The sequence below is a fragment of the Salvelinus fontinalis genome, chromosome 21 (genome assembly GCF_029448725.1).
Source record: "Salvelinus fontinalis isolate EN_2023a chromosome 21, ASM2944872v1, whole genome shotgun sequence".
In the NCBI taxonomy this organism is placed as follows: Eukaryota; Metazoa; Chordata; class Actinopteri; order Salmoniformes; family Salmonidae; genus Salvelinus; species Salvelinus fontinalis.
In genome coordinates, this window is record NC_074685.1 from 45364462 (window position 1) to 45382286 (window position 17825).

The 17825-nt window shown below is 43.2% G+C and overlaps 1 protein-coding gene across 6 annotated transcripts in view; it reads right to left on the reverse strand.

The window, feature by feature from the left end:
* The window catches only part of psd3l (pleckstrin and Sec7 domain containing 3, like), a 165499-nt gene that overhangs the window by 63817 nt on the left and 83857 nt on the right, over positions 1 to 17825 (reverse strand). For all 6 annotated transcript variants that reach the window (XM_055875451.1, XM_055875450.1, XM_055875452.1 and 3 more), the window contains 4 exons: positions 12677 to 12757; positions 12339 to 12451; positions 11299 to 11357; positions 3677 to 3766 (listed from right to left, as the gene is read on the reverse strand). In XM_055875451.1, the coding sequence (XP_055731426.1) occupies positions 3677 to 3766; positions 11299 to 11357; positions 12339 to 12451; positions 12677 to 12757 (343 nt within the window). The remainder of the gene's footprint in view (positions 1 to 3676; positions 3767 to 11298; positions 11358 to 12338; positions 12452 to 12676; positions 12758 to 17825) is intronic.

Sequence of the window (17825 nt, forward strand, 5' to 3'; positions counted from 1 at the left end):
AAAGGCACCTAATGAACTATCAGACCATGAGAAACAAGATCCTCTGGTCTGCTGAAACCAAATTTGAACTCTTTGGCCTGAATGCCAAGCGTCACGTCTGGAAATCTGGTACCAACCCTACGGTGAAGCATGGTGGTGGCAGCATCATGGTGTAGGGGTGTCAGGACGGAAGGAAAGACGAATGGAGAAAAGTACAGACAGATCCTTGATGAAAACCTTCTCCAGAGCGCTCAGGACATCAGGCTGGGTTTGAGGTTCGCCGTCAAACAGGACACCGACCCTAAGCACACAGCCAAGACAACGCAGGAGTTCTGAATGTCCTTGAGTATCCCAGCCAGAGCCCAGACTTGAACCCGATCTAACATATCCCGAGAGACATGAAAATAGCTGTGCAGCAACGCTAACCATCAAACCTGACAAAGCTTGAGAGGATCTGCGTAGAGGAGCAGGAGAAACTCCCCAAATACAGGCGTGGAAAGCTTGTAGCGTCATATCCAAGACGATTCAAGGCTGTAATTGCTGCAAAAAGTTCTTCAACAAAGTAATGAGTAAAGGGTCTGAATACTTATGTAAGTGTGATTTTTTTTCATTTTTAATACATGTGTTTGTTGAATGAACATCCCCTGATCTATACATCCTTACATCTCATATTTGACATTACAAAAGGACGGTGTTGATATGATAGCTGGCATGATCGGAACACTTCAGTGATGAGTGTAAAGGCCATCCATCACCCTATCGTAGGTCATGTACATCTGTAAATGATCCAAAAAGGCATTTTGTTATACAGAAGAAAGAAAAAAATCTAAATACTTTCATAGGATAGCAACGACATGAAATGCTAAACATGTGAATAATGTTTGCAGTGCCAGTACACTCAATCGCATTCATTCATATGCCACCAGTTTAGCGAGTGGTTTCCCCAGTGATGTCTCTGCAAATGCAGTAGTTTTATTTTTTAAATGTGAAATTAGATGACTAATGGTTGTGAATAGGCTACAGGGTGGTATTTGAGTTTTATAACTGTTATTTGGCCTGTTAAAATGATTCATATATACATTTAAAAAGGACATTTTAAGATGTTTTACTATGGACACCAATATTGATAAATTAGGGCCGGAGAATTAATAGGGGGTGAAAAAAATATGCGTGGTTGCAAAATAGATAAAATGTGAATATTTTATCTTGTCCTAGACATTCTAGAGCAATAGGACAAAGTTAAGAAAACAGATTACTGCTCTACCGGGTTTCCACATATGAAGTATGAAAGATATACGCTAGATCAAGTACTTCTAGTCTTTATTTAATATCTTGCGTCACAGTGAGGCACTGCTGTTTTTGATGTTGTTATCTGATAACTGGCACTCGATGCAGGTGCATTTGTCACCAATATGTAGGGGGGGGGTCCTGTGATTCCCAAGCATGAAGTACCTAAAAGGACAAAGCCATCAATCAATATTCTCAGAGCAGCTATGCCAATTTCTCTCTAGGATATAGCAGAGGTTGTCTCAAGGTCGAATAACTGCACCTTGAACAACCAGTTATTCATAAGGAGGCATCCACTAATCAGTAAAACATTTAAAAAAAATAATAAAGTACAAATCGTTCTATTCTCCACAAACAAAATGTCCAATGTCATGGACTATACTTGGCATTTGTATTGTTACTATACATACACTACATGACCAAAAGTATGTGGACACCTGCTCGTTGAACATCTCATTCAAACATAATGGGCATTAGCTTTCTCCTGGTATCCGCCAAACCCAGATTCGTCTGTCGGACTGCCAGATGGTTCATCACTCTAGAGAATGCATTTCCACTGCTCTAGAGTACAATGGCGGCGAGCTTTACACCACTCCAGATGACGCTTGGCGTCGCGCATGGTGATCTTAGGCTTGTGTGCAGCTGCTGTACCATGGAAGACAATTTCATGAAGCTCCTGATGAACAGTTCTTGCACTGACGTTGCTTCCAGAGGCAGTTTGGAACTCGGTAGTGAGTGTTGCAACCGAGGACAGACAATTGTTGCATGCTATGCGCTTCAGCAATCTGCTGTCCCGTTCTGTGAGCTTGTGTGACCTACCACTTCACGGCTGAGCCGTTGTTGCTCCTAGATGTTTCCACTTCACAATAACAGTACTTGTAGTTAGCCGGGGCAGCTCTAGCAGGCCAGAAATTTGACAAACTGACTTGTTGGTAAGGTGGCATCCTATGACAGTGCCACGTTGAAAGTCACTGAGCTCTTTAGTAAGGACATTCTACTGCCAATATTTGTTTATGGAGATTGCATGGCTGTGTGCTGTCAACAACTGGTGTGGGTGAAAAAGCTGAATTAACTCATTTGAAGGGGTGTCCACATACTTTTGTGCATTTATTCATCTGAAATGCAGAAACTATCTGATCTGAAAAGATGCACAAAATGTACATTAACTCATGTCCGAATTTTGTAGCCGACACAGTACAGTCCCATTCTCTACAGAGCCAAACTAAAGCCATGAAGCAAATTACCAAAAGACTTAAGTAGAAAGAAGAGAAGCTAAGATGACTTATCCAAGCTGGCACCAGGCGATGCCGAGGAGGCACAGTAAGGGCATTTTGCTTTGCCTGGAGATCGTCATCCTGCCCACCATTTGGCCATGTCCAATGCCAACGGGTGTTATTGCCAAACGCTAGTCGATGCAAGAAATTTGCTGTGAGAGCTAGGTGTGTGTTCTTTTTAATTAGACAGGAGGGGGGGGGATATTATTTCATTAAATGATGAACAGTGAGACGGAGTCTTGGCAGAACATGCTAATTTCCTATTTTCTTGGGCAGTGGAGCTTATGGCCAGCAGGGCTGTGCTCTGGTTCGCCCAGCAAGGGAGTAAGCTTCAGCCACACTGAGTGTGCCAACACCGGACATCTCAGAATGACCGTGGGAAGAGATTAAGCAGCAGGAAGTGTTGCTTTCTATTGGTGCAATATTGGCAGGTCACTGAGATGATTGCAATATTTGCTGATGGTGAAAATACTGCAGGTTCATTAAACTGCAGTATCCCTTGCCTATAATCCATATCCTCTTAGAGAAAATGATACCTAAAAACTTGAAGGCCCTCAAGTAAACAAAAAAGACATTAAGAATATTTCAATATGTCTACTGTTTTTGCAGTGTACTAACTGAAGAACTAGCAGCAACAAATAGTTTGCATAGCTAACCATAGACCACAGCAGCTGCCATAATATAAGTGGAATGTAAAAGAACCTTCTATGCTTGTGTCTGATGTTTCACTTTGAGGCAAAGTCCCAAGACCTTTATACCCGGTCTCCAATGACAGAACCTACCTAGCACTAATTAATACCAGGGTAGAACGTTTGTCATTCGGTTGTAAGTCATTCAGAATATCAGGTTAACAAATATCAGGTTAACGTGGCCGAGGCAAGTGCTGTCTGACGGCTGAAGGGATCGGATTGTCATTCGAACAGAGTGGAGCTATTATCGCGTTTTGTGTTACCTGGTGCAATAGAAGTCTCCTCTTTCACATGACAGGCCATTGGGCCAGTCTATCCACAGTCTTGTTTCACTCACGCCATTGAGGCCCTCATTATTTTACATTTGAGGGCCTCCAGACATGATCCTCCATCACCCGTACACAATCACTGGCAAATTATTGAATGAGGCAAAGCAACAGGACCTACCTTTAGGAGCTCTCGGGGGAAATCTTGTCCTCCATTTAACCCTTCCAGGTTATTGATGAATTCCTGGCACGTCATCTTCTTCCCGATATTCTGTAAGGTGTAGGAAACATTTATTACTGGGACGATGTGAAAGGAGCATCAGACCGAGGCCTTGGTTAACCCTATCAACATTACACAGTTTGAACTTATTAACAAGTTAAGGGTGCCATGATCATGACTTACTTTATGCAGGAAGCAGAGAATCGACCTGCATTACAAAATAGTTCCTGACCCTAAATACAAAACTAAGTGGATAGGTGCTATATTCATGGCTACATCAAACTGAGCTACTATAAATTTGGCATCATCCATACATTTATCATTTCAGAATAGGCACCAAGTCCAGAATTCTAATACGGACATCAAGGGTATACGGAGGTGGGGAAGTGGCATCTTATGGAATTGGAAGATATAATCACTTGGCTCCCATAAGAAAAGACCATTAAGTGTTTTGCTCTGAGGCAGTAAGTAAGTCGCTGGCTGGATAAGAGTACACTAGGGGGAATTTTAAGTCCCGATTGAATGTAGGTGCAATCAAATACTATCTTTATTCGATACATTGGATTTAATTCAAATAACCAAACGTTGTAAAAGAAAAGTTACAAGATCATTGCTGCGGCATAGTTTATCAGTGGGTTTTAGAGGAGGTACCTACGGTGCACTAAAACTAAAAAGTTTGGACATTATTAATATTATTAACTACTACAAAAATGACCTACATTATCTGGTACATCGCTGTTGTGCAGTGTGTTCCCACAACGCACCACAAAGAAATCCCAGTCTTAACTAAACTCCATTAAAGCACTCAACCAAAACACGCTGGTACTGTAGACACTCAACCAAACTACGCTGGTACTGTACACTCATGTCAAGTAAGGAAGTCTGTTTCCCAATTGAACCCTGTACTACTGTCTCTCAGAAAGTGGGTCTGTTTCCCAATGGAACCCTGTACAACTGGCTTTTAGAAACATAAAAATACCTTTGGAAAAATTAAAACACTTGTAACATTACACATGTATCATTAGTAAAGATTGAACGAGGTTTTTCCTTCTAGTACGAAATGGTTGTAGACTAGATCACTCTAACATTGCTGTTAATAGTGTAGGGGACTAAAGCTAGTATTCACTGCAACCGCTTGTTCAAACAGAATGAGCAGACGGTGTTTGTTCCAATGACTTGACGGTTCCTGCCAACACCGGCCAGAGTTTGTAGGTGGACGGCACTGACAAATGTTCAGACTGGCACAAGATTTCCAAAAGGCAACACAGAGCACGTTTTGATCTATATAACGGCAAGCGCTGACAATCTCTCTGTGTACGAGTGTTAGAGTGGAAGGGGGGCTTGTAATGAAATCCTATACATTATGTTTAGAGTGCATACTCCACATCAACATTTTGTTGTTCAGAGATTCTCTTTAATCTATGCTACACCAACAGGCATCCATTTACTGTGCGATGACGCCATGGACCCATCGAAGACAATAAAATATCCTCTCCGTTTCAACTCGCTAGCAAACTATTTCTTATGTTTAGTCCCCCCAACCTTCAGAACAAGACTTGTGACTGCTTATAGGCAAGGTCAGAGAGAGCCTCTGGTGGCTGTGTGCATCCCATAACTTGCCCATAGTGCCAATGATCACAAGTAATTGTATCTCCCCTGAGAACGTAAATATACTTGAGTGACCATTAAATTAATTCCCAGCAGGTTGTTTTCACCCAGGGCTCTCGAAAACAGTTCCAGCAACAAAAATAAGATATATGCTTTCATGTGAGTACATCATAGCAGCTAGTGGCCACACAGCGATGCCGAGGCCGTTTCAGGCTGGACTATTCTAATAGCAGAGTTTAATCAAGTTTTAATGGTATATTGCTGTGGGCCCCGTGCAGCAGAGTAATCATTGAACTATACTAAACAAAAATAAACATGCAACAAATTCCGAGATTTAACTGAGTGTGCCTAGACCCACCCACTGGGAGCCAGGCCCAACCAATCAGAATTAGTTTTTTCCACAAAAGGGCTTTATTACAGAAATAACTAATCCATCCCTTAACTTCTCTGGGATAGGGGGCAGCATTTTCACTTTTGGATAAATAGCGTGCCCAATTTCAACTTCCTTCTACTCATCCCCAGAATATAAGATATGTATATTATTAGTAGATTTGGATAGAAAACATTCTGAAGTTTCTAAAACTGTTTGAATCATGTCTGTGAGTATAACAGAACGTATGTAGCAGGCAAAACCCTGAGGACAAACCGTTCAGATTTTTATTTATTTTTTAAGTCACTGTCTGTTCAAGGAGTTTATTGGGATACTAGATTTCTAATTGACTTGTTTGCAGTTCCTACCGCTTCTACTGGACGTCACCAGTCTTTGGAAATTGGTTGAGGTTATTCCTTTGTGTAATGAAGAAGTACGGCCATCTTGAACGAGTGTCACTTGAAGTGTACTTTTTGAGAGAGGCGCATGACTCGAAAAGTAGCGTCAGATTGTCTTCTTGTATTGAACACAGATAGTCCTGTCTTCAATTTGATCGATTATTAACGTTAAAAAATACCTTCAGTTGTATTACAAAAGTAGTTTGAAATGTTTTGGCAAAGTTTACACGTAACTATTAAGATATTTTGTAGTGACGTTGCGCAAATTGGAAGCTGTTTTTTTCTGAATCAAACGCGCCAAATAAATTGACATTTTGTGTATATATATGTACGGAATTAATTGAACAAAAGGACCATTGATGTTTATGGGACATATTGGAGTGCCAACAAAAGAAGCTTGCCAAAGGTAAGGCATGATTTATATTTTATTTATGTGTTTTGTGTTGTGCCTGAAGGGTTGAAATATGCTACACTCTCTTTGTTTACTGTTGTGCTATCATCAGATAATAGCATCTTATGCTTTCACCAAAAAGCCTTTTTGAAATCTGACATGTTGGCTGGATTCACAACGAGTGTAGCTTTAATTTGGTATCTTACATGTGTGATTTAATGAAAGTTAGATTTTTATAGTAATATTTTTGAATTTGGCGCGCTACATTTTTCTGGATTTTGGCCAAGTGGGACGCTACCGTCCCACATATCCCAGAGAGGTTTTAAGGTATCAAAAAAATAAAAATAAATGTCATTACTGATATCAGCCAATAGAAACGCATTGAATAACATTCACTACATGGAACAACATATAAAAAAAAAGTTTGTTTTTAAGAGTCTGTCCTATATCAGATCAGGAAATGACATACCGATACACACACAGCAAAAAAAAGAAAAGAAACGTCCTGTCACTGTCAACTGCGTATATTTTATGGAAACTTAACATGTATACATATTTGTATGAACATAACAAGATTCAATAGACAAACTGAACAAGTTCGACAGACATGTGACTAACAGAAATTGAATAATGTGTCCATGACCAAAGGGGGGGGTCAAAATCAAAATCAGTATCAAAACAGTCAGTATCTGGTGTGGCCACCAGCTGCATTAAGTACTGCAGTGCATCTCCTCATGGACTGCACCAGATTTGCCACTTCTTGCTGTGAGATATTACCCCACTCTTCCACCAAGGCACCTGCAAGTTCCCGGACATTTCTGGGGGGGGATGGCCCTAGCCCTCACCCTCCGATCCAGCAGGTCCCAGATGTGCTCAATAGGATTGAGATCCGGGCTCTTCGCTGACCATGGCAGAACACTGACATTCCTGTCTCGCTGGAAATCATGTACAGAACGAGCAGTATGGCTGGTGGCATTGTCATGCTGGAGGGTCATGTCAGGATGAGCCTGCAGGAAGGGTACCACATGAGGGAGGAGGATGTCCTCCCTGTAACGCACAGCGTTGAGATTTCCTGCAATGACAACAAGCTCAGTCCGATGATGCTGTGACACCGCCCCAGACCATGACAGACCCTGCAAATCGATCCCGCTCCAGAGTACAGACCTCGGTGTAACGCTCATTCCTTCGACGATAAACGCGAATCCGACCATCACTCCTGGTGAGACAAAACCGCGACTCATCAGTGAAGAGCACTTTTTGCCAGTCCTGTCTGGTTCAGCGACGGTGGGTTTGTGCCCATAGGCGACGTTGTTGCCGGTGATGTCTGGTGAGGACCTGCCTTACAACAGGCCTACAAGCCCTCAGTCCAGCCTCTCTCAGCCTATTGTGGACAGTGAGCACTGATGGAGGGATTATGCGTTCCTGGTGTAACTCGGGCAGTTGTTGTTGCCATCCTGTACCTGTCCCGCAGGTGTGATGTTCGGATGTACCGATCCTGTGCAGGTGTTGTTACACATGGTCTGCCAATGTGAGGGTGATCAGCTGTCCGTCCTGTCTCCCTGTAGCGCTGTCTTAGGCGTCTCACAGTGCGGACTTTGCAATATATTGCCCTGGCCACATCTGCGGTCCTCATGCCTCCTTGCAGCATGCCTAAGGCACGTTCACGCAGATGAGCAGGGACCCTGGGCATCTTTCTTTGGTATTTTCAGAGTCAGTAGAAAGGCCACTTCAGTGTCCTAAGTTTTCATAACTGTGACCTTAATTGAAGGTCCTCAAGAACACAGTGGTTTCCATCATTCTTAAATGGAAGTTTGGAACCCCCAAGACTATTCCTAGAGCTGGCCGCCTGGCCAAACTGAGCAATCACGGGAGAAGGGCCGTGGTCAGGTGACCAAGAACCCGACGGACACTCTGATAGAGCTCCAGAGTTCCTCTGTGGAGATGGAAGAACCTTCCAGAAACACAACCATCTCTGCAGCACTCCACCAATCAGGCCAGATGTGTGGCCAGATGGAAGCCACTCTTCAGTAAAAGGCACATGACAGCCTGCTTGGAGTTTGCCAGAAGGCACCTAAAGGACTCTGACCATGACAAACAAGATACTCTGGTCTGATAAAACCAACATTGAACTCTTTGGCCTGAATTCCAAGGCTCACGTCTGGAGGAAACCTGGCACCATCCCTACGGTGAAGCATGGTAGTGGCAGCATCATGCTGTGGGGATGTTTTTCAGCAGCAGGGACTGGGAGACAAGTCAGGATCGGGAGAAAGATGAACGTGCAAAGTACAGAGAGATCCTTGATGAAAACCTGCTCCAGAGCACTCAGGACCTTAGGCTGGGGTGAAGGTTCACCTTCCAACTGGATCTCAAATATATTTTGATTTGTTTCACACTTTCTTGGCTAGTACATGATTCCAAGTGTCATTTCATAGTTTTGATGTCTTCTATTATTCTACAATGCAGAAAATAGTAAAAAATAAATAAAACCCCTGGAATGAGTAGGTGTCCGAACTTTTGACTGGTACTGTATATCTAGTTTGAACAGACGGAATTTGATGGGGATTTTTGTATTATGTTAATTACATTTATGTAATATAATCAGCTTCTTGATATACCACACCTGTCAAGTGGCTGGATCATCTTGACAAATGATAAAATGCTCAATAACAGGGATGTAAACTAATTTGTGCACAACATTTGAGAAATAAGCTTTTTGGGCATATGGTTCATTTTTGTGATCTTTAATTTCAGCTCATGAAATATGCAACCAGCACTTCACGTGTTGAATTTATATTTTGGTTCAGTGTAGTACTTTTTCAAAATCAAAGGCTAGTCTGAGAGGGAAGAGACTAATTCAAATAAATGTAATCTCTCACCATTTGCAATGTGTTTGACAGTTAGCTTGACTTAGAAGTGAGACAAGTCTTTCTTAAGAGCAAACTGAGTCTGTCAGACAGTGTCAGGGCGTTGATCAGACTGACTAATGCCTACCTAACCAAAGCCTGTATGGCCGAGTAGGGAGCCACAAGCAGATGGTACATGGGAGAAAAAACATTGACCAGACGGAGAAAATATCCAAAACCTTGAGCCAATACAAAGTTACATTAACACTACTTTCCATCACTTGCATGCACATTGCAATCAGAGTGCATAGCCGACCCCTCTTCTGTGTAAGAGGAGCACATACTATAACTAAATGGACAGATCTCCCCCGAAATCTATTGATCCCAGTATTTATTGAGTGGTGGTGGGCAAACCAACCAGTCATCCTCTAACTGCCCCTGTCCCCAAACAGAAGGTGTGTTGGACAGGCACCGCTTCGTTAGCCATTCATCACTGCTCTGTGTCCTTGTCTAGAAGTATTCAGCCATTTTACAGGAGGGACTGGATAGGATCCCAGGGTGACGTGGTAGCCTTCACTTTATAAATTGCTCAAAGCTTTAAAAAAAACACAAAATCAAATAAAAGCCTGAAATTTAGCTGCCGGTTCTCAGAGGGTGATGTAAAAAAAAATATATTAAATTATCTTTGAGGCACAAGCTTAATATTTAGAAATAATAATAATTGTTGTTTTTGTAATCAAATATATATTATTGAGTCTCCTTGGAAAGAAAGACACACAAAAAGGGGCAATCTGGGGTTGGTACATTCATTATATATTTATTTACGTATGATCTATAGCCAATCATTATATATTTATGTATGTATAATCTATAGCCAATAATTATACATGTATTTATGTATGATCTATAGCCAATCATTATATACTGCTCAAAAAAATAATAAAAAAATAATAAAAAATTAATAATAAAAAATGTGTGGCCTGCTGGAGGTCATTTTGCAGGGCTCTGGTAGTGCACCTCCTTGCACAAAGGCGGAGGTAGCGGTCCTGCTGCTGGGTTGTTGCCCTCCTACGGCCTCCTCCACGTCTCCTGATAAACTGGCCTGTCTCCTGGTAGCGCCTCCATGCTCTGGACACTACGCTGACAGACACAGCAAACCTTTTTGCCACAGCTCGCATTGATGTGCCATCCTGGATGAACTGCACTACCTGAGCCACTTGTGTGGGTTGTAGACTCCGTCTCATGCTACCACTAGAGTGAGAGCACCGCCAGCATTCAAAAGTGACCAAAACATCAGCCAGGAAGCATAGGAACTGAGAAGTGGTCTGTGATCACCACCTGCAGAACCATTCCTTTATTGGGGGTGTCTTGCTAATTGTCTATAATTTCCACCTTTTGTCTATTCCATTTGCACAACAGCATGTGCAATTTATTGTCAATCAGTGTTGCATCCTAAGTGGACAGTTTGATTTCACAGAAGTGTGATTGACTTGGAGTTACATTGTGTTGTTTAAGTGTTCCCTTTATTTTTTTGAGCATTGTATATTTATTTATGTACGAACAATAGCCAATCATTATTGAAGAATCTAACTTAAAAATGCCTTATGAGCTTAGGTCAACTGTTGCACCCCATCAGAACCTTAAATAAGCTTATTTTAGTCCATTTATTTTTTTGTAAACAATGTATAACTTCAAAACATGGTTAACATTATCCCCTTGATCTCATGGAGGGTCAGTCCTTACATCTATAGCTCTGTCTAGGAATTTGAGTGGTTACATTTCTCCATTCCCATCCTTTAGTTGTTTTAACCCCCCAAAAAATTGTCAGGGTGAATGCTTTGCTGCTGTTTGAATGCCAGATTGCCCCTTTAACAATGCCTTATGTGATAAGATTAGTGTAGTGGTTCTCAAGGGTTAGAATGGCAGGAACAAAAGGTCAAAAGCTCAGCAGAGAAAGAGAGTGAAGAGCTTACATGGCCATGAAGGTCCGTGTTCAACAGCATCAGAGCACATGTAAGGCAATGGGCTCCATCTGCAAAAATTAGGTTAATTAGTGAAGGTGAAATTTAAGAGTACCCATTTTAGCAATGACGGGTGGTTGTTCTGTGTTAATATGTACATCAACAAATGTCTTGTTAATGTTATATTTCATGAGCAACGGGATACAGGTTGTGGTGCGTACTAGTGGTTAGACCAGCAAGGAACAAAAATTGTTTTATCTTTCTCATGCTGCTGAAATGTCACATCTTGCACAGGCGAATTTATAAAGATGCCCTCTAGAAAGGCACAAGTCCCCCCTATGATGATCACAACATCCATTTCTACATAGTGGTGTAACATCACTTCCATGGCAACGAGAGGACCGTTTTAGCTTTTACCCATACTGGTCAGAGGCTTGTTGTTACTAAGACTGTTGCTATGGAAGACATGACACTGGTATTGGGGGAGTACTGTAGACTGCAATTGAAGGTAAAACCAATGCATTTGATTCCATTGAAATGGACATTGTTAGAAAGACTACAGTCTAATACGACTACTGAGCCAATGAAGTGACTCATGGTTTAAGACTGTTGCGTCAAATGCCTCAATGAAAGCTACACGATATAATCAAGCAATGAGGAACGAGGGGGCGTGGAATATGGCCAATATACCACGGCTAAGGGCTGTTCTTATGCACGATGCAAAGCGTATATCACAAACCCCCGAGGTGCCTTATTGCTATTATAAACTGGTTACCAACGTAATTAGAGCAGTAAAAAAATGTATATTTTGCCATAGCCATGGTAAACGGTCTCATATACCACAGTTGTCAGCCAATCAGCATTCAGGGCTGGCAACACCCAGTATATAACTAGTGGAACTAACACAGCAAATAGTAACCCTTCAGCACACACTGAGATATGACAAAAGCTTTGGTATGTCAGCCATTGGTAAGCACTTTTCACATATTGTTTAATCACTCAAAACACTTGTCAAGTCATGTTAGCACAGACACAAAGAAGTTAACAAGTACCTTGTGAGGAGATGACGGTGGGGTTACATTGATAGTACCTATTGGAAAAGTGGATCAAAACCCGTTCTCTCTCCTGGGTTTCGCCTATTAGTGCAAAAGCTTTCAAGAAAGATCTGAGGACACAGAAGCAGCAAGTCAGATGAAATGAAGTGCATACATCAATATCAGGGCTTCTTGAGGGGGAAAAAAACAAAACACTGGTCGTGTTTTGTAAGATGTAATTTATTTGGATTACCGGGGAGGCAGGCATTAAACCTCAAATATTTTGAGAAATGCCTTTGTTGCCTGCATGCTTGAACTAAATTTGTCAAATGGCTACAATAGTGATAAATGGTTACCTGAGAGATTGGTCCAATGTCATCCCTGTAAACTCAAAAAATGTGAGGTACTCTTCAGCAACCATCTTGCTGAAGTCATTGCTGTAAGAAAGAAAGATAATGGTGTTTAGATACACACCAAAGACCACAATTGCCAGTAACAAAACTCACAAGTAAATACTTTAGAGGTAACTGTTGCCTTGCCACTAGGATTCAAAACTCCCCACATACTCCCCTGAAAGGGTCAAGGATCTCAGGCTCTTACTGGTTTGGACAGAGCTGTGTATAGAGCGCATCACTTTCATACCTAAAACACAGCAGGCCTTGACTTCTACACAGCGTTACATTCATTGTTATTTTGAAGGGCAAATACACCTGCGTTTCTATGAACGCTCACAGAGAAAAAAACCTGTTCCAGTTTCAATCAACAAATGATGTACTGTAGAGGACAAGCACAACTCCCCTTTCTTCTAGCGCTACCTGGGGCCCTAGCTGGGGGTTTATCTGGGGCCCTAGCTGGGGGTTTATCTGGGGCCCTAGCTGGGGGTTTATCTGGGGCCCTAGCTGGGGGTTTATCTGGGGCCCTAGCTGGGGGTTTATCTGGGGCCCTAGCTGGGGGTTTATCTGGGGCCCTAGCTGGGGGTTTATCTGGGGCTCTAGCTGGGGGTTTATCAGGGGTTAGGGCTTTATCGGCTTGGCCCTAATTTATGTGCACTGACACCTGGAGTTGCATGGCAAATGGTCCAGGATCAAAGGACAATGCCCAAGGACTAGCCAAAATGCATATCTGTTAAAGTATTCAGTGGACTGAATATTGTGACATAATAATTCTATAGTATCCATGGATGGTATCTTCTTTAAACAAGTTTCAGATAGATAACTGTTATCCATGGATGCTGGATCTCTGTGGTAACTTGCATCTGCACAGGGTGAACTATGATTTACTATTACGCAAAGGGTTATTGTCTTCTCAGGAATTCTGTCTTGGTTTTGGGTTGAAAGGTGACACCTTCAGATGTTATAAACGGAATGAAATGCCTTTGTTCTCTCTTATCCTTTACCCAGTCCACGGGGGAAGGTTGTATGATCAAATCTCTTTGTTCATGCTTTGTCTTCCAAGTTCAGGATCTATATGCCTTGAAGTATGCTTTGTAAATTAAGCTTTACGCCTTGTATGTGAATCCATTCATTGTACAATTTTAATACAATTTCTGCCTTTGATAGACAATTCTCAGACAAATTCTTGCTAGCCAACTCATTGCCTAATGCTTGCTTGAATATTTTTATTATCTTTATGGAATCAGAAAAACATTCTAATAGGCTAATTACAAGTCGCATGTGAAGTATTTATAGTATCTTATATACTGTATATACACACACACGCTAAATATTACTGGCCACTACAGCTGTATCTGGGAATAGTCAGAATAACGGACAAAGCAATGTAGGAGTTGGTTTCCTTGGCGACACAGACCACTGTATTTGATCAGAGACTCTCCTTAAAAATCATTGTGCATCTGACAGCCAGTTCATTTTGGGGTTATTCCAATGAATAATAATTTGTAGAGTATATTCTCCACCTTCACCGCACACAGGAAAACAGGTCAAAACAACACAAAAAGTAGAAGAAAAAAAACTATGCATTAGGTTATATTTTGATGTAAAAGACAGACTAAGCAGAATAAGCAATCGAACAAAAGTTAGCTGGAATAGGTCGGTCTTCAGTTGTTTTTAAATGAGGAAACTGAAGCTGCCTCCTTGACATGTGCAGGTTGAGTGTTGAAGAGCTGAGGGGACACGTGTGCAGGTTGAGTGTTGAAGAGCTGAGGGGGACACGTGTGCAGGTTGAGTGTTGAAGAGCTGAGGGGACACGTGTGCAGGTTGAGTGTTGAAGAGCTGAGGGGACACGTGTGCAGGTTGAGTGTTGAAGAGCTGAGGGGACACGTGTGCAGGTTGAGTGTTGAAGAGCTGAGGGGACACGTGTGCAGGTTGAGTGTTGAAGAGCTGAGGGGACACGTGTGCAGGTTGAGTGTTGAAGAGCTGAGGGGACACGTGTGCAGGTTGAGTGTTGAAGAGCTGAGGGGACACGTGTGTAGGTTGAGTGTTGAAGAGCTGAGGGGACACGTGTGCAGGTTGAGTGTTGAAGAGCTGAGGGGACACGTGTGCAGGTTGAGTGTTGAAGAGCTGAGGGGACACGTGTGCAGGTTGAGTGTTGAAGAGCTGAGGGGACACGTGTGCAGGTTGAGTGTTGAAGAGCTGAGGGGACACGTGTGCAGGTTGAGTGTTGAAGAGCTGAGGGGACACGTGTGCAGGTTGAGTGTTGAAGAGCTGAGGGGACACGTGTGCAGGTTGAGTGTTGAAGAGCTGAGGGGGACACGTGTGCAGGTTGAGTGTTGAAGAGCTGAGGGGGACACGTGTGCAGGTTGAGTGTTGAAGAGCTGAGGGGACACGTGTGCAGGTTGAGTGTTGAAGAGCTGAGGGGGACACGTGTGCAGGTTGAGTGTTGAAGAGCTGAGGGGGACACGTGTGCAGGTTGAGTGTTGAAGAGCTGAGGGGACACGTGTGCAGGTTGAGTGTTGAAGAGCTGAGGGGGACACGTGAAGGTTGAGTTTTGAAGAGCTGAGGGGGACACGTGTGCAGGTTGAGTGTTGAAGAGCTGAGGGGGACATGTGAAGGTTGAGTGTTGAAGAGCTGAGGGGGACACGTGTGCAGGTTGAGTGTTGAAGAGCTGAGGGGGACACGTGTGCAGGTTGAGTGTTGAAGAGCTGAGGGGGACACGTGTGCAGGTTGAGTGTTGAAGAGCTGAGGGGGACACGTGTGCAGGTTGAGTGTTGAAGAGCTGAGGGGGACACGTGTGTAGGTTGAGTGTTGAAGAGCTGAGGGGGACACGTGTGCAGGTTGAGTGTTGAAGAGCTGAGGGGTACATGTGAGCAGGTTGAGTGTTGAAGAGCTGAGGGGGACAAGTGAAGGTTGAGTGTTGAAGAGCTGAGGGGGACATGTGAAGGTTGAGTGTTGAAGAGCTGAGGGGGACATGGGAAGGTTGAGTGTTGAAGAGCTGAGGGGGACATGTGAAGGTTGAGTGTTGAAGAGCTGAGGGGGACACGTGAAGGTTGAGTGTTGAAGAGCTGAGGGGGACATGTGAAGGTTGAGTGTTGAAGAGCTGAGGGGACATGTGGAAAGGCCTCATCACCCATGCTGCACAGATTTGCGTCTGGTGTTAGCAGGCTGTTTGACTCTGACTGTAGTGGGTGTACTGGGAGTAGCTCTCCAGAATTTGGCATACGTATGTTGGTGCAATAGGTTTTATATAGAGCTCATAAAGGAACCCAAAGTCGCTGAGGATCGCAATTGACAAACAAAACAGCCCTAATACCATTTTATAACGTCTTACTAAAATATGCTAATAAGCCTAATTTGTTCTGCTCAATTTCCTAAGTGTAATTGAAATGATAATTGGTGGTGATTATCTAATTTGCCTCAATTCTCATCAGTTTGCCGTTTTGAAAAACGTTCCAATCCGAGCCTTCCGGCACAGCAGTCAAATTACACAACAAAACGGTCTGATGTTATTATGCTACTCATTTCCACTAGCCTGGTCCCAGATCGGTTTTAAATGCTACTCATTTCCACTAGCCTGGTCCCAGATCGGTTTATTATGCTACTCATTTCCACTAGCCTGGTCCCAGATCGGTTTTAAATGCTACTCATTTCCGCTAGCCTGGTCCCAGATCGGTTTTAAATGCTACTCATTTCCACTAGCCTGGTCCCAGATCGGTTTTAAATGCTACTCATTTCCACTAGCCTGGTCCCAGATCGGTTTTAAATGCTACTCATTTCCACTAGCCTGGTCCCAGATCGGTTTTAAATGCTACTCATTTCCACTAGCCTGGTCCCAGATCGGTTTTAAATGCTACTCATTTCCACTAGCCTGGTCCCAGATCGGTTTATTATGCTACTCATTTCCACTAGCCTGGTCCCAGATCGGTTTTAAATGCTACTCATTTCCACTAGCCTGGTCCCAGATCGGTTTTAAATGCTACTCATTTCCACTAGCCTGGTCCCAGATCGGTTTTAAATGACCTTAGGAGTTGGAATGACAAAATAAAAACAAAAATCAGGGCTGATGATACTATTCCACAGAGAGAGAGAGAGAGCGCAATCGTCTCCTTTTCTTTCTCCTATCGGTGACAGTAACAACCTAGCCAGCAAGTTTCTTCACAGAACTTTTCTTGTTCTTAAAGCAGATCTTTAAGACGCTTGATTTTGTCTCCGAGCGTTGGGCAGGGAGTGACGCAGGCCAAGCTGTGTGACGTCGGGGCTTCAGTTGCAGTAATTACTCGGGTTGAAAATATTGCAGGGCTTGTGGCAGCACTGATCCAAGATGCCTCTCTTAACCATCATATCCATCTGGTATTCTTCTACCTCGTTCTCCTGGACCGATTTCAGCGAGAGGAACTCTGGAAGAAGATCCGAGTCTCTCTTTGGGCTGTAGATGAAGCCTTTCTCTCCGCACACCAGGTAGAGGGTGTCCATCAGGTGAGTGCCACACAGGTACTGGGGGGCGAGGGCAGCGTCCGCAGCAGCTTGGAACAAGAGGCCTATGGCGATGGTGGTGAAGCTCTGTAGGAAAGTAGCAGCAGAAATGCCAAAGGACGAATGGTTGAGGCAGAACAACCAGGTCCTCCCCCCATTTACACCCATGGAGCAGACAGAAATTTGCTCTTTGCCAGTTTCTGCGGAAAAAGAGAAGTCACTATGTGATCAAATGGTAAGTGACGATCCAATTGCTTGTCTCATTAGGCATGTTTGTCTTTCTAAGTGAGGGTAGTGGTCCAAGCGCAGGGCTGGTGAATGGGGCGGAACCGACAGGATGCGTGTCTCAGATGTCAAGAGGATTCAGGCATTGGTGGCCTATGCATGGCCCACCTTCTCCTGAATAAGCCATACTAAAGAGCACAGGAGGCGTTTGTTTGAAGGTAGCTAGTGCGAGACAGCTGGTGGCTCCAAGAGTGTTCTGAGCAATGTTAAAGTACTTGCTACCTTTTGGAGGTGAAGGTACTTAGTAACCATATCCTTTTGAGGTGTTAGTGGGATGTTCCATGTTGACACATTGCTCATTAGCTGAATCTCTGAAAATGTCAGATCTTTTTGTGACAACTTCAACAACGCA